The following is a 17994-nucleotide window of genomic DNA, read 5'->3' as shown; positions in this document are numbered from 1 at the left end:
GAAACCACACGCACTGGAGCCAGCAGGCTCCTTCACGGCGCCCCAGATCCTCACGACTCACAGTGGTCTGGGGACCAGCAGCATCCACACAGCACGACCTGGGAAGCTTAGTAGAAATGCAGAGAGTCTTGGGTCCCCGGCTGGGCCTATGGAATCCGAATCTGCATTTCAGCCAAACTCCCAGGTGACTCCTACTCCCAAGGTGCTCAACTGAGCTTGAGAAGCCCTGGCCTAAATTATCCTCCTCAGACATCCAAGGGCTCTAGCAGCAGGCCACATCTTTCCAAGACGGATGGCCACATGAGAAAGAAGAAGGCAGGTCTGTTTGTGCCAAAAGCAAAAGTTGTATCAGGCATACTGTTAGCCAGAAAAAAGCAAGTAGCAAAACAGTGTGGACGGCAGATAGGTTCAAAAACCAAACAAAGAGCAATAATTATGAAAGCATGTTGTTGTGTACTGACAAATATTTGGGTGCAATACGCCCCAAGCTGGGAATAGCAAGCTGTCTGTGGGGCTGGATCAACGGGGGCTTTCATTTTTCGTATTATAGAGTACTCTTTGCCCTTTTATAAGAACGCTTGCTACTATTTCAGAAGCAAGAAAATGAGTAAGATAAACTTTTAAAAATAATGTACGGCAGATGGCAAAACCAATAACAGCATGGAAAACGAATCTGAAAAATACAGCGATGACTCACCTCACCTAGCAAGTGCTAAGAGTCTTAAACTCAGGGTCCAAATATCTGGGCTCAAATCTCAGCTTCCTCATTTGTTAGCCCTTCCCTTTGATCTTCAAGAAATCACTTAACCTAAAATTCTCCATTTAGTATCTGTTTAATGACAATGACAAAAATGACCTCTGAGAATTTTATGAGAATTCAGTGGAACTCTCTCTCTCTCTCTCTCTCTCTCTCTCTCTCTCTAGGTGATCTGTAAAGGGAGGTGAGAGTATTACTAGGAAAAAGACAGTCGGGCAGTTTCTCAAAGAGTTAAATACAGAGTTACAATATGACTGCAATTCTATTCCTAGGTACACATAGTCAAGACAAATGAAAACATAGGTCCACACAGAAACTTTTTATTTTTTTACAGTTTATTTATTGTGTGTGTGTGTGAGAGAGAGAGAGAGAGAGAGAGAGAGAGAGAGAGAACATGCCAACAGGGGAGGAGTGCAGAGAGAGGGAGAGAGAGAATCCCAAGTAGGCTCCTCACTATCAGCAAAAAGCTTGACGTGGGGCTAGGTCCCACGACCATGAGATCATGACCTGAGCAGAAATCAAGAGTCAGACACTCAACCGACTGAGCCACCCAGGCGCTCCCATATCTACACAGAAACTTGCACATTTGTTCGTGGCAGCATTGTCCTAACCATCAAGAAGGGGCAACAACCCAAATGTCCATTCACCGATGCCTGGATAAATAAAACGTGGAGATGTGGTACAGCCACACAAGGGAACAGTGTTTGTCTATAAACAGGAGTGAAGAGCCTATCCGTGCCACAGCACGGATCAACTCTGAAAACATCATGCCAGCCATAGAAGGCCACATGTGTCATGACCCGTTTAGATGAAATGCTCAGAACAGACAAGAGAAAGTAGAGTGGTGTTTGCCAGGGGCTGGGGAGAGACAGGAATTGGGAGAGACTGCTAATGGGCCTGGGGTTTCTTTTAATGCTGCAGAAATTAAATGGTGGTGACAGTTATGTGACATTGTGAATTTTACGCTATATGACGTTCACAAAAGAAATAAAGAAGTATTACTAGACCAGCTCTCTTGTAAATGTTCACACTGATATGAAAATGAACCTTTACTGATTTTTTTATTCCATGTATCGCATCTATTTCATAACATCTCCCTAGCGCAAGATCAGATTTAATTTGGAGTTTATTACTTACTGTAGTTTTGTTTTCAACAGCAAATGTCACTGATGAGTCATACTTTCAATTCTTAATTTGGAGAACTTTAAAAATCAATAACACGTTGTCCTTGAGACCAAAGAAAACCAAGATCAAGCCTGCGGGTCTGCTACTGCTCTTGCTTCAGAACAGATGTCAAAAAAGGGAAATGACAGTAACACAGGGAACATGTATTTACTTATTAGAACCAAATTGCCCACCAGCAGGGTGAGGATTCCAACTTTCACTCACTGAGTGCTTTACTGAGCACCCGCAGGTCCCAGGCTCTGTGCTATGTGCTGGGAACAAGGCAGCAAACAAGGCTCCCTATGAATAGTTCAGGTGACCATCAACCAGACGTGTATGCCTGGAGTACAGAGGTCAGGATGCTGTGGTAGAAAGAGCCCTAAGTGGGGCCTCAGGAGACTTAAGTTCTGGTCCTGGCTCTGCTTGGGTTCACCTTTTGCCTTGAAAATGGCACCGATCTCTCATTTACAGGTAAAGGGTTGGCCTAAATCACCTGGCTGCAATTAGTCACCTGGAGAACTTTGAAATCCTGATTCCCAGGTCATACCCCACCAGAACTACATCATTATTCCCAGGGTAGGGGCCCAGGCACTGGTATTTTTTTTAATGCTCTCGAGGCAATTCCAGTGTGTAGCCCAGAAAAGGAAATTTGGATACAGAAAGAGATAGCATGCATGTGCACACAAAGAGAAACCCTAACCCAGGAAATCTCTGAACATTTTTGTCTCTGTGCCTTTGCTCATGCTGGTTCCATAACCTAGTGTGCCCTTCCTATCTCATCTCTCACAGAGAAACCTCTAACTATGTGGGACAGCAGAGTTGCATGGAAGGACATCAGACTGGGAATCCTAAGTCTTGAATTCTAGTTTCAATCCTGTGATTTACTAGTTGCGGGATCATGAGCTTGTTAACTTCCCTAGGTCTGTTTTTTTCATCTCAAAACTGAATATAAATGCTCCCTTTGCAAGTCATAGACTGTTGTAAGGCTCCAATGATACTATGTATGAGAATATCTTATACATTTTAAATCACGTGTATGGTTAACATATGTGTGTGTGCACTTTGTGTGTGTGTGTGTGCATAGAGTATACAAGGCCTACTCAAAAGCCCCTTCCTTCATCAAGCTTTCTCTGACCCTCTCAAGGACCCTTCAAAAACAGACAGGTTGGAACTTCTACCGTATCATTTACCTTTAACTTTGTGCATTTCTATTTGTCTACACAGACTAATCTAGAGCACAGGTTTTGTAGACAGACAGACCTGCATTTGGCAATGCCACTTGTTAGTGGCAGGACCTTGAGTAAGTTACTTAACTTTTCTGAATTTTAGCTTTTCCTGTTTGTAAAATGGATATTGTAATAAAACTTGTCTCACAGAGTGGGGTGAGAACTAATTCAAACAGTGCATTTAAAATATCTGCACAGAGAAGACATGAACAGACATTTCTCCAAAGAAGACATACAGATGGCCAACAGACACATGAAAAGATGCTCAACCTCACGGATCATCAAGGAAATGCAAATTAAAACCACAATGAGATATCACCTCACACCTGTCAGAATGGCTAAAATCAAAAACACAAGAAACAACAAGTGTTGGTGAAGATGTGAAGAAAAAGGAACCCTCATGGACTGTTGGTGGGAATGCAAACTGGTGCAGCCACTGTGGAAGACAAAATCAAAAAAAGAAATACTATATGATCCAGTAATCACACTGCTGGGTATTTTCCCAAAGAATATGAGGACAATAATTCCAAAGGATATATACACCTCCATAAATTTATTGCAGCATTATTTACAATAGCCAAAATATGGAAGCAACTTAAGTGTCCATTGATAGATGAATGGATAAAATGTGGCATGTGTACACACACACACAAACACACACTGACAAGGAATATTATTCAGCCATAAAAAACAAAAAGGGGCACCTGGGTGGCTCAGTTGGTTGAGCATCCCACTCTTGATTTTGGCTCAGGTCATGATTCCAGGGTCATGGGATTGAGCCCCGTGTCAGGCTCCATGCTCAGTACCCCCGCTCTGTCCCTCCCCCGCTCTGTCCCTCCCCCGACTCATGCTCGCTCTCCCTCCCTCTCTCTCTCAAAACAAAATAAATCTTTAAAAACAAAAAAGAACAAAATCTTGCCATTTGTAATCTTGCCATGGATGGATCTAGGGAGAATACTACTAAGTAAAATAAGTCAGAGAAAGACAAATACCATATGATTTCATTTATTTGTGGAATTTAAGAAATAAAACAAATGAACAAAGGAAAAAAAAGAGAGAAGCCAAAAAAGAGACTCGTAACTATAGAGAGCAAACTGATAGTTAGCAGAGAGGAGATGCTCGGGAGGGTGGATGAAATAGGAGAAGGAGATTAAAAGCACACGTATGAGGAATGCTGGGTAATATGCAGAACTGCTGAATCACTACATTGTACACTTGAAACTAATATAACACCGTATGTTATCTACACTGGAATTTAAAAAATGTAAATAAAATATCTGCACAGAAAGTGTTCAATAAATGGTAAACTTGTCTATTTCCCACTTGCCTCATTGAGAATCAAGACTGGCCCCTCTCTGACCTTGCATATCCCCTCATTTAGCACAGTCTCTGTAGGTACCAGGTGCACAATATTTGTTGAACGAATGGGGCTGGGTATGGTCAGGCACGACTTTTAGCATATAACTGATACAGTGAGAGAGGTCCACTGAGCTGCATGAGGATTCTGGAATTCTTCAAATTCTGGTGCTGTGTTAGAATAAAATCAATGAAAGCCCAAGAGGGAAGTGAGTGATCCCTCACAGATGGGTCACATACGGACCCATCAGACCATTGATGCCGCTTGTGAATGATTTAGGCCACCACCTTCCTTGAGTCAATGTTATTCTACAGACACCATCTCTCTCTCTCTCTCTCTCTCTCTCTCTCTCTCTCTCTCTCTCTCTCTCTCTCTCTTTTGAGAAACCTTTTGCTTTGGTCAAGAGACAAACTGCCACACAGCCAGTAATCTATAAAGTATAAGGTAAGGCAAGATCTAATGATAAGCTAATTCAAAAAGCTACAGAAGTTCAGGGATGGAGTGGGATCAAATTGGGCCCTCCTGTGAGCAGGATTTGCAAGGTTAGAAGACAGGGGAACATTGTGCCCCAGGCACTGGGAGGGGGTGGGGAAGCGCAGGGGAACAGGCTTCTGGAGAAGGGTCTGACTGAGGCAGGCAGCTCTCGGAATAGCTGAGCACTTGCCCCTCCTGTGCTGGCAGGGTCACAGCGACTTACCATGCTGGAATGGACCGTAGCCTGCTCAATGTACCTTGCAATTCCTGTGACAAATGCATTCCTGTCCTCAAAGTTTGTGTCAAAGTTAGCCTGTAGGAATTAGAGGAAGAAACATTTGTTGGTTGGAAAACAAGTCCAAGGCGGCTGGGTGTCCAGGGAACCCCACCGCCAAAAAATGCCACCAGACTCTGTGGAAACCTATCTCTACATCATGCTTTGATCTTCCCCTGAGAAAATCCAACTCTGACTCACACTGGGCAGGAGCTGGCTAAACAGGGCCCGGATCTGCTTCTTCCCATTGGTAGTTAACCAGATTCACCCAGCTGAGGCTTGGAAGCAAATGCTTAAACTACATAATCCTAAAGAGCTGTGAAAAGTTAAGATGCGCATTGTTTTCATCCAGCAGTTGCCAAAATAGTTACCTGAGGCTGCAGATACGTACATACAAGGATAGTAACTGCAACATTTTTTTTTCTGATAGAAAAAACTGGAAACCATCCCAACATCCATTAACAGCAAAAGGCTAAATCAATAATAGTATATCTGTACGATGCACTTATAAGTACTATGTGGTGGTTAAAAACAAAATGATAGCATTGTAGTACTGTTATGGAAAAGTATCCATAATAGATTTCAAGTTCAAAAAGCCAAACCACAGAGCAATTATCTACAGTATGGTTCCCTTTTGGTTAAAAACATCTAGATCTATACATAATATGTACTTATAAGTACAGTAAAAAGGGCTGTGTGTGTGTGTATAGTCATAGAGGGAAATTTTTATTTGTTATACTTTTCTGTATTGCTTGTAATAAAAAGACATGCACATAATTAAAAATTTAACCTGGGTTAGAAGACGTGAACGAGCCAAGTTTGTAACTTGAACCTTTAGGAATGTGCTTGATAAAATCTAACTACTGAATGAAATTACAAATATATTATGCATTCATATTTAGTCTCATTTAGCAGCCCCAGAACTTAGAAAAGGTCAAACACAGCTAAAAATTTTATATTAACTTGTTCTTTCCTAACGTGGCATACTCGCCCAGCATGCCCAGACAAGGGGCTATTTGCAAGGCTCACTCTGGCTCCCCTGATGCCCTTCCAGTCTCACCCTGGGGGGTTACGGTTTTGAACAATCTGATATAGTTTATCTCAAGCTCCCCTCTCTCAGGCAAAAGCAAACAATGGTGAGCGACTTCCCTGAGCCATTAGCTGCTGTGGGGAGCTGAAGAGCTCTTCTCACATACATGAAGGAAAAGTAATTACCCAGGCAGGCTCTAGAGGTTTCTAAATTGTAATATTTAATTCATGAGATCAGAGCTGCCAAAACCTTGGTTGATGCTGCAGCAAGAACAGCCGGGAAGGTATTTGGGGTCAGAGCAGATCAACAAGCCTTCCCTGGGGAGGAGAGATAGTCCTGGTATTCGTTTACTAGCTAATCTATTCCTCATACTCAGCTCCACCAGGGCACAAGGGACTCCATCAGCTCAGGACCTCTCACCTTCCAGATGCAGATCTCCCCCTTCCCTATGCCTTCAGGGCACACCCACCGAGGGGATCCGGAGTTCTGAACTCCCCGGTGCTCTGGGAGACTGACCTGGTACATGATGGAGGAAGGTGGTGGCTCGATGCATGGCTGCTGGTCGGGGAGGGGCAGCTCTTCCAGCAGGTCCACGTTGGACAGGGCATCTTCCAGGGTGACGTGGGTGGTCATGGCTGCAGTTTGCGTATTCTGCACTGAAGGAAAGGGAGAGAAGATAGGGTGGAGAATGTCAGGAATGTCAGGGGTGCAGGGGTGTCAGGGGTGTCGGAGGTGAGAACAGTCTCACCCGGTTCAGCCTCCTTCCAAAGAACAAAGGGGGTTTATTTACATGCACTGAGACCACTTCCACTTGCTACCTCTTCACAAGGTGCCTGCAACCCGTGCCTGATATTTGAGGATCTCTTTACAGTTTACAGGGTACTTTTTTATGTCTATTGTCTGGACTAAGCCTCACCACAACCCTCTGTGGTCAACATGGCAGGTGGTAAGGCAGCCACGTGACTGATGAAGAAACAAGACTCAGAGCAACTATATGTAGCACCCACACAACCACGCTAAGGGCAAAGGGCCTCACATAGTGCCTGATGCTAGACGTGGGCCTCGGCCAGCCCCCAGCTCTGGTCTTCGGGAGGATATGTATCCGTTTCACTCCTAAATAACCACACAGCACAAATACCCATGAGGGAAACAGCCATGATTATCAACCTGAATCCAGGGCCTAGGTTTTATAAGCTCATTAAGCTGGGACTACAAGAATTCAGACTCCAGCAAATTTAACCTTACTTGCAAACACAAAGAGCCATGGTCTTCCTTGGCCTGGGGATGTTTTGTGAGGCACACCAAACAAAAAGCCCTAAACGGACATTTCCGTGTCTTGGGCCCTGGCAGAGCTCACTGGCTTTGATGAGAGCTTCACAAGGCAGTGCAGCTGATGGGGATCTGAACAACACAGTTACCCAACTCGAGCTAACTACTATTTTAAGAACTCAGCACCCAGCAAACAGAATACTCATTTTTTAAAAGCATATGTAAAACACTGATAAAAAAAAGATCATGACTTAGGCTATAAAATAGGTTCTCATGAGTTTCCCCAAACATGATGTCTTAGACGTCACATTCACTAAGTAGAGTGCAATACAATTAGAAATTGATAACGCAAATCATAGCCAAAAACCTCCCATACCTATGATAATTTATAAAAACATACTTCCAGGCTACTCATACCTAAAAAGGAATTCGAATAGAACCATACAACATTTAGAATTGAGCATAAATAAATGCCTTAAATGCATTTAGTAGAAAATAAAACAGTGAAACTAAAAGAACCTAATTTTCACTCCAAAATCTAAAGAAAGAATAAAAATCAACCCAAAGAAATAAGAATGTGGGACTGCTCATTACCAAAGCAGAAATAAAAGAAGCAAAGTACAGAGCAAACCAAAACCGAGTAGACCATATGAATAAAAGTCTAAAGACTGAGTTTACTAAGAAGATTCATATTAATAATGAGCTGACCCTTTAGCACACTTGAAAGGGAAAACAAAGAGAAAGCCCATTGTGTTGATAGGCCTGCAGCCCTCCCTTTCCCTCCCCAGTCCCAGGCAAGTGTGAGTGGGGCTTAGGGGCTGGAAGTTCATTAGGAAATGAACTGTCCGAGACCAGGGCGGAAAGGACCACCCACATGACGGGGGGGGGGGGGGGGGGGGGGGCGGTCCAGGGGCTGTGAGAGGCTGACCAGCTGCAGAGTGCAACCAAGGGCGTGCTGCCCCTCACTGGCGTCTCCTTCAGGCCCACAGCTGGGGGAGCAGGTCAGGGCTGAGCAGCTACACAAGCTTCCATTTCACTGAGTTTTCTAACACACCGCCCTGCCGTGCAGGCTGGCAACAGCGAAGGCCACATCCAGTGAGGGCACAGGGAGCTCAGATGTGACTTCCCCTCTGTCCTCTGGAGGCGCTTGGCCTCATGAGGTTGGTTTCAGGTCCTCTCCATACTTAACGCTTCTTCCTATTCTCTCCCCTGAATTCTAAGTGTGGCATCCACAGCAAACCATTTGCCAATCCACATGCAAAAAATTGTCTTCTTTCTTACATTAGTATTTTTTTTTTTTTTAGTTTATTTATTTTGAGAGAGAGAGAGCATGTGTGCCCACGAGAGCACGAGCAGGGGAGACGCAGTGAGAGAAGGAGAGGGAGAAATCCCAAGCAGACTATAGAGTATAGAGTCCAGCATGGGGCTCAAGCTCACGAACCATGAGATCAAGGCCTGAGCTGAAATCTAGAGTCAGATGCTTAACCGACTAAGCCACCCAGGTGCCCCTCTTACATTAGTATTAAGTTCATTTTATGGGAGGGATTAATAATTTTATAGAGCATAATGATCTACAAGTTCCAAAGCCCTAATAATTCTCTTCACTCAAATAATAATAATAATAATAATAATAATAATAATAATATTTCTTAAGCCCTTACACTCTGCCAAGCACTCCACTATTTGAATCTTGCATCAACCCTATAAAAGTAGGTGCTATGATTATTCCCATTTTACAGAAGAGTCAAAAGAAGCTCAGAATTTAAGTATATTTCACAAGGTCAAGTGCTGGTGAGTGTGGAGCTGGGGTTGGAACCCAGGTTTCTCCAGCTCCAGATTTTGTGCTGCCTTTCAAGTGCTCACACTTAACACTGCAAGGCTACTCATCCTGATGAAGATCAATCTCACACCAGCCTCTGTGCTCGATCTTTTCAAACACTATGCCTCAATGGTTCTGGGTTCTGCTTGTGCCAAAGAACCGAAGGAACAGCTTCTTAATAATAAAATGCCTGGGCTCCATCCCTAGGACCTGAAAGATGGTATTAAAAAAAATAGCCCTATCTTATAGTAAGAGAAGTCCAGACTACATGGAGATACCGTATCTCACTGATAGATTTGGCAAAACCCTGTAAGTCTGATGACATATACCTGTTGGCATGTACTTCTGTGGAGAACCAGGTCCTCTCAAACATTGTTGGTAAGGATATAAATGTAAAATGGCACAAGGAAGGAAATCTGGCAATATCTAACAAACTTATATGAGCATTTTATTCTTTGACCAGCAATCCCACTTCTAGGAAACTATCCCAAAGACACTTTGATAAAAGCGCAAAAAGACATATGCACAAGGCTATTCATTGCAAAACTGCCTGTAATAGGAAAAGACTGGAAAATGAAAATGTCCCTCAACAGAAGACTGTCTGAACAGACTATGATACAGTCACACAGTGAGGTACTAGGTAACAGTAAAAGGAATGAGGAATCTATCTTACCCACAACTGTGGGGTCATCTCCAGGATATGGTGTATACAGTATACTGTCATTTATATAAGAAATCAGTGATGCATATACACACACAAATATTAAACAAACAATGGAAGGATAAACCATCTGATTTTAAAAAGTGGCTACCGGGGCGCCTGGGTGGCGCAGTCGGTTAAGCGTCCGACTTCAGCCAGGTCACGATCTCGCGGTCCGTGAGTTCAAGCCCCGCGTCGGGCTCTGGGCTGATGGCTCAGAGCCTGGAGCCTGTTTCCGATTCTGTGTCTCCCTCTCTCTCTGCCCCTCCCCCATTCATGCTCTGTCTCTCTCTGTCCCAAAATTAAATAAATGTTGAAAAAAAAAATTAAAAAAAAAAATAAATAAAAATAAAAAGTGGCTACCTATGGGGAAGAGCGATAAGCAGGAACATGGTTAAGAGGTTGGGGATAGAGGCTAGAATTCTTTGAATATACCTTGTTTTGTAGATTTGACTGTGAAACCATATATTTTATATAATTTAAAATAAAATTTAAATTTAAAAAGCAACTGCCACCCCCCACCAAAGTAAAATAAAACAAATGAAGGTATATTTATATTAGTTGTTGGCATAACTACACAGAAAGGACCTATTCCAAGTGATTTTAAAAATTCAGAAATTTGAGCCTACATTTCTGGTAGGAGATACTCTAAAAACAATGAAGTGTTGTAAAAAATATCTCGAGCTTTTTTCCACTAATTATACTGGTGTGCTGTTGCAGTGAGAATGTCCGAATGCAGTGTGAGGTAAAATAAATCAGTAATTATGGAATGCTCTATCATCCCTGGTGGTGTTGAGAACTGGCATTCTTGATGTGAGAGAAAGAGATATAAGACCACGTAAACCAAATAGTCCTGAATATGAATTCGAGGTTATCAATAAGAAGTCATCACGTGTTTTAACTTTAGACATACATATGTCTGTCTGTATGATGTGTATGTGTGTTTATTTCCTAGTTCTGTGCCCCAAAAAGACAAAGACACAATGACCAACCCATGAGCAGTAAGCAACTTGAGTGCCAGGCTGTGGTCTGCAAATACCATTTCCTGCTAAAAACATCAATGCTCCTTGGAGAAACAGCTCAGTCCTGGTCTGGGACAGGGAATGTGTAAGAAAGGCTTAGAACAAGTTGTCGCAGCAGAAAGCAAGGAAGCAGCTCTCTATCTATGACTATGTCTGAGGGACCCAGGAGCCAACCTGAGGCAGCTTCTGCTGGCTGAGGATGGGACACTGTGCATCAGTTAGCATAACTCAATGCACCTGAAGCAGTGTCAAATATGTCTAAATCCACGAGATCCTAAAGATACCTAATAACATTTTGGTTTTTATTACTTTGTTATTGTTGGAAGATGCCAGTGAACCAAACTTTGTGTTGAAAGTAGGTAAATAAAAGGAAAAAGGCAAGTATTTAATGTGCTTTTCCTATACAAACCGACCACTGGATAACCAAATTGCAGCCCCTAAAATGGAAAGAGGCACTGATTGATCATCAACTGCTAACATCACTAAATTAAAAGACAATGAGACATTAGGTGCCTCCTGATGGAAAACCATACCATCATCTTATGAAAAACGCTGGACCCAAAGCGAAACGCTGGAGTCTAATCAAGCCTTTGACACTCATTCACAAGAAATGCATAGGACAGAAAAACATCTTAGAATATCACTACATTGATATATCACCACAGTGATATAAATAGTAAAATACAATCTATGGGAAACTCTGCAGGACAAATGACTCAGTGTCTTCAGCAAATAAATTCCATGGGGGGAAAAAAAGACATGGAAGGGAAGCTATAGCCCATTATCAGACTATCGCAGTGTGTCCGTCACCTTATTTGGATCCTCTTTCAAACAATCCACCATAAGAAAACCATTTCTGAGGGAATTAGAAAATTTACTAGTAACTGGGCATCTGATAACATTAAGGAAATAGTGTTATTATTTTTGAGATATAGCATCAAGGTTGTATTTGAAAAGAGTTATCACCTAGAAATGCCTACTAAAATACGGATAAAATGATACAGGGGTTTGCTTCCAAATAATACTAGAGGAGGAGGACGTGAGTAACAACAGAAGAAACAAAACTGGCCGTGAGTGAATAATTGTTAATGCTATGTGATGCTTACACAGGGATTTATTATATTTTTCTATCCAATTTTACAGAAGTTTGAAATTTTTCACGGAAACTTCAGGCTCAGTGTATATACACTACCAGCTCTCATCCTTCGTCTCTTCTTTCACCTTCCCTGACTCCTACTTGCCATGATCTTTCCCTTCGTCTTTCTCATGCAACCTGCATTTCTTCTGGACTTTTCACAGGCTTGACAATTACTCACCTACCAGAATAATCCCTAAGGCTTTCCCTTTAACACAGTAAGATGCCTGCACTTCCCTTGAAGAGAATCAGCAAATGACCAGCCTACAAGCCAGTGAATTAGGAGTCTTTATTTCAGTTAATGCAACCTTTCTTTTCTCCTTCTAAATGAAACTTCTCTACTGGATTCCTGGGTTTGTTTGCAGATCATTCACTGCCCAAGAGAGGAGGAAAGGAGACATTTTCTTTTAAATGTTTATTATTTTTGAGAGAAAGAGAGCGAGCACAAGTCAGGGAGGGACAGAGAGAGAGGGAGAAAGAATCTGAAGCAGGTTTCAGGCTCTGAGCTGTCAGCACACAGCCCGATGTGGGGCTTGAACCCATGAACTGTGACATCATGACCTGACCTGAAGTTGAACGCTCAACCCACTGAACCAGCCAGGCACCCCGGAAATCAGACATTTTTAACTCAACCGCTATAAGTCACTGCCAACTCCATCCACATCAGTCAGAAAGAAAAAAACATTCTTGAGGTGCCTGGGTGGCTCAGTCGGTGGAACATCCAACTTCATTCAGCTCAGGTCATGATCCCACAGTTTGTGCGTTTGATCCCCATGTCGGGGTCTGTGCTGACAGCCAGGAGCTTAAGCTTGCTTCAGATTCTGTGTCTCCCTCTCTCTCTCTCTCTTCCCCTCCCCGGCTCATGCCCTGACTCTTTCTCTCAAAAATAAATAAACATTAAAAAAAAAAAAAGAAAGAGGAAACATTCTGGAAATTTTAGCATGTATACGTGAAAATAAGTACTTGTTTTCTGGCTCAAGTGTCCTGCCTATTATGCAATCTTCCAAGTGAGAATAATTCTTCATAGTCAGTCAATGAACATGTGACTCTTTTGCTACTTTGGAAGAGAAACTAATAAAAATACTTAAAAATTAACTGCGTTCTGGGAGCATCACTTACCACACACAGCTACCACCTCCCAGGGTGGGGTATTCATGGCAGATTTAAACTCAGCATCTTTCTAACAAGCTCAAACACAGTGGCCTGGTTTCACCGAGAAGTAAGAACACTGGTCTCATGGGCCATCTGCTTCTGAGAAGGGCTTTAGGGGCACCAGGGCTGGGATGACCGATGGATGCTGGGCAGGAGGGGTGGGCCCCACGAAGGCCAGGTGGGTGCCAGGAGAACCTGGCTTTGGGAATGCAGGTTCTGACTAACCACACCCTAAACCCTGCTACTCTGTAAGCGAAAGAGTTGCACTGTCATTTTCTATTTGACTTTATGGAAGGAAAAGGAAAACATAGGAAGATATTTTTACTGAAGCGGAATAGCAGGCTAAGTATAGCAGTTGCGCTTGAGCTGCGGGTTCAAATCCATCATCTGCCATTTACTAGCTATATGACCATAAGCATATTACCTAACCTCTCGAGCCTCAGTTTCCTTACCTGTAAAAGGGTGATACTTAACAACAGTCCCTGCCCTCAGTGACTTACTCTGAGGGTTATATAACATTACAGGATGTGGAATGCTGCCCAAAGCAGGCACAGAGTAAATGTCAGCGGGTGGGTGGCCTCTTTTTAAACAGAGTGAATGGATGGATCAAATCTTGCAACAATTCTGTAAGAAAAGAGGGCATTATTATTATCTCCACTCCCAACATCGCAACTCTATAGGTCTTTCATACTGATTTCCTCAGTCACAACTGCCTTGCAGTTTCGAGAGGACAGGTGTTGCTTTTGCTGTTTTTCTAAGGAGGGCCCGGTGTTACTGAGAAGTGAAAACGGTCTTTCAAGGTCATGTGGTCAGCTGGTGGCTGAGCTAGAGCAGACAGGGGATATCTTGACTCCCAGTTCTGTGCCCTTTCTTCTAGACCACACCTACTTTTGTGCCTTTATAAAAGGCATACCAAGGACTTTCCTTTGGCTGCAGTTTGGCTGCTTTTTCTCTGCTCAAGAAGAACAAGATTCTGCCAACCCAGAAAGATTAGGGAACTGTCACCTTTGGGTCTCATAGATATCAAAAGGCCAGGAAATATTTTCCCTGAAAATCTATCCAGTTAGAAAGCAAACAACACAGGGGCACCTGGGTGGCTCAGTCGGTTGAGTGTCCGACTTCAGCTCAGGTCATGATCTCTCGGTCTGTGAGTTCCAGCCCCGCATCGGGCTCTGCACTGACAGCTCAGAGCCTGGAGCCTGCTCTGGATTCTGTGTCTCCCTCTCTCTCTGCCCTTCCCCCACTCACGCTCTGTCTCTCTCCCTCTCTCAAAAATAAATAAACATTAAAAAAATTTTTAAAACAAGAAAGCAAACAATACATAATTTCAGAAAATTATAAATATATGTGTATTTATATTTACAGATATTATATAAGTAAATATGTAAATAAATATAAAAATATAAAAAGGAGGCTTAGACTGTCCCCCTTAAAAAATATATTCTTGAGCAGCATTTCACGGAGCAAGGAAAAATTCAAAGAAGGAATCTGGAGTGTAGCCTGCTCTTCCATCATGAGTGTATGCTAAGTGTGTTGGGGACTGTGTGGGGCACCCAAGTTTGCTGTGACAGGATGTGGCTCCACAGGTCAGTATTTCCCCTGCTGCTGAGACCCTTTCACAGGCCAGAGTCAGCTTCTTCACAGGTGTGGGGGCCAAGCAGGGACACAGTCACCTGTGCACACTTTACAGGATTTCCATAGATGGCACCAAAATGGACTGTGTGGCTTACCCTGAACAGGCTGGAAGGAAAGAGTTTTATAAGAACACTGCACTTATCCAGTGGTCAAACCTTGTGGCTCCAACCCCCGTCACAGCACTTTTAGTGTATTGCCTGTGGATAAAATAAAGCCATGGGTGAGGCCACAATGCTGAGCAAGAAGCCTCACAGTGGTAGAGGGAAGGGAGAGGCAGAGCTATGCAGGATGGGGAGGGACCACACAGGTGTGGGAATCTGAGCCACGTACAGAAGCAAAACTCTCTATATATATTTAAAAATTTTTTAAATGTTTATTTATTTTTGACAGAGACAGAATGCAAGTGGGTTAGGGGCAGAGAGAGAGAGAGAGAGAGAGAGAGAGAGACAGAATCCAAAGCAGGCTCCAGGCTCTGAGCTGTCAGCACAGAGCCCGACGCGGGGCTGGAACTCACGAGCTGTGATATCATGACCTGAGCTGAAGTTGGTCACTGAACCGACTGAGTCACCCAGGCGCCCCAGAACTCTATATATTTCGACAGCCTATAGAAGCATCATCAATATCACAGTACACAGAAGTCACCAAATTCCTCATACACTGCCAGAATGATCCTAGTGCTGGAGGAGACTGAAAGGAATGGTTACCTCCTTAAGAGGCCTTTCTGACTCTCCTACCTCCTATCGGAATTCACTTTCTCCTTTGGCCCTCATTAAACCCAGCGTGTCCCTACTTTCAGGGCATCCATAATGCTTTATTACACATTTTATCACATTTTCTCTCCTTGCCCTACATGAAAAATTCCCCGAGGGCAGGAGCTGTGTCTAACTCACATCCAGCTTCCCAGTACAGTATGAAGCACACCCTTGCAGCTACATAAAGATTTATTCAATGAGTAGATTGGCCATTGAGCCCAAAACATCAAGAATTACATTGCTATGTTCAAGATACCAGGATTTTAAAATTGGGGAGCAGAAAAAGGAATATAAATAGGAAAAAAAAACCTGTTTATATTTTAGAAAGAACTCCATTTTGATGGTTCAAATATTTAACATTTGAGCACTTAAAGTGAAAAGCTTCAATATTTTGTAAACACTTATCTATGAAATTAACTCTCTTCCTTCTATCACCATATGACCTTGATTTTGCTCACCCTTCAAGGTCTCTCCCTCTACCACATGATTGTTCCTTCCTTCCCTGGAACTCCCAGGACTTCTTAAGCGTTGGTGAGGCGGTGAAATCCGAACCCTCATACATTGCTGGTAGGAATGTAAACTAGTGCAGCACTTGGGAAACAGTGTGGCAGTTCCTCAAATTTTAAAACCTAGAGTAGCCATGTGACCCAACAATTCCACTCCTAGGTACATCAGCAGTACCTCCCTTGTGATGCTTTCTGCCTGAGAAAGGTCACGAGTACAGATACTTCCTCTTCCCATGTCAGGGCAACTGTTACTAATTGATAATGTCTTTATTTCTCAGAGTTCACAGGCAGCCTCAGAATCCTTCTCACGAAATACAGAACTCCAGGGGGCCAGTAGCAACCAATCTGTGTTCACCCATGAGAGAAAACATATATGCCCTCCCTAGGGTGGAATGATGCATGCATGTGTAAGCTTCATGAGGTTAGAGACCATTTCTCACCCATCTCTGAAAACCTCAGAGACCTTAGCAGAGTGCTGAAGACAGATTAAGCACTGAGGAATTATGGGATGAGAGAATGCATGAGCATACCCGAATCCCCTGACAACATTGGCAAAATGACATGACCTGAATTGGCCATGTCTTCTTTTTTAGTTTTCCCATTCCTTCTCCTTGGCTACTGATAACACAGATAATTTAAATGGAATATGCAGTCATGCCCTATATAAGCCTGTACAATTATTTACTTAATATTTTTTTAAAAAGACTTTTCACTTTTACTCTATATATTAGAAGGAAGCTCATATTACAACCACTAATAGAGAACCAGTATCACTTGCCATAAACAGAGGGAAACTAAAAACAATGAAAACAACAGATGTCATCTGGAAATCATCTCATGTCCAGCACCGATACGTTCGTGAGAGGTGGTTTATCACGTGAGAGTGGGATGGTGAACTGGTTAGAATCCTGTCTGCCACTATTGGCTGTGTGATCTTGGGAAGATGACAGCACATTTCTGAGCCACATCTTCTTCACCTCTGATATGAGGAATAATAACAGTTCCTACCTCATAGATTTTGAAAAACAAAAGCCCAATAATCCATGTAAACAGCTTGGTAAGGTAGAGAGTGCTCAATAAAAGTTTCCAACAAAAGCAAATCCAGCAACATAGAAAAAAGATTATGTATCATGACAAAGTGAGACTTATCCCAGGAAAGGAAGGCTGGTTTAACACCAACATCCCCCAAATCAATTAATGTGGGGCACCTGGGTGGCTCCGTCAGTTAAATGTCGGACTTCGGCTCAGGTCATGATCTCGAGGACCGTGGGTTCCAGCCCTCCATTAGGCTCTGTGCTGACAGCTCAAAACCTGGAACCTGCTTCAGATTCTGTGTCTCTCTCTCTGCCCCTCCCCCGTTCACGCTCTGTGTGTGTGTCTCTCTCTCTCAAAAATAAACAAACATTTAAAAGATAAATTAATGTGATAAGCCATATCATGGAATAAAGGACAAGTCCCACAGGATCACCTCAGTACATGCAGAAAAAGTATTTGACAAAAATCTCATACTCTTTCACAACAAAAACATTCAACAGACTAGGAACAGAAGGGAACTTCCTCAACGAGATAACGGACAGCTACCAAAAAATCCTATGGCTAATATCAGACTTAATGGTAAAAGACTGAATACTTTCCCCCCGAAAATTAGGAAGAAGACAAGGATGTCTACTCTCTCTATTTCTATTCAACATTGTACTAGAGGTCCTAGCCAGGGTAATTTGG

At 42.9% G+C, this 17994-nt stretch overlaps 1 protein-coding gene across 6 annotated transcripts in view; it reads right to left on the bottom strand.

The window, feature by feature from the left end:
• Positions 1-17994, bottom strand: part of CYFIP2 (cytoplasmic FMR1 interacting protein 2) — a 128863-nt gene that overhangs the window by 100729 nt on the left and 10140 nt on the right. For 3 of the 6 annotated variants that reach the window (XM_086702937.1, XM_086702950.1, XM_086703157.1), the window contains exons 2-5: positions 15110-15211; positions 13832-14003; positions 6799-6938; positions 5202-5291 (exon numbers count right to left, since the gene is read on the bottom strand). In XM_086702937.1, coding sequence (XP_086559063.1) covers positions 5202-5291; positions 6799-6938; positions 13832-13898 — 297 coding nt within the window. In that variant the 5' untranslated portion in view covers positions 13899-14003; positions 15110-15211. The remainder of the gene's footprint in view (positions 1-5201; positions 5292-6798; positions 6939-13831; positions 14004-15109; positions 15212-17994) is intronic. The other 3 variants (XM_025924187.2, XM_086703011.1, XM_086703091.1) reach the window with 2 other exon arrangements.

Source organism: Puma concolor, chromosome A1 (assembly GCF_028749965.1).
Source record: "Puma concolor isolate L17-30 chromosome A1, mPumCon1.1.hap2, whole genome shotgun sequence".
In the NCBI taxonomy this organism is placed as follows: domain Eukaryota; kingdom Metazoa; phylum Chordata; class Mammalia; order Carnivora; family Felidae; genus Puma; species Puma concolor.
Note: the sequence above shows the minus strand (reverse complement) of the source record. Positions and strands in the feature narration are given on the sequence as shown.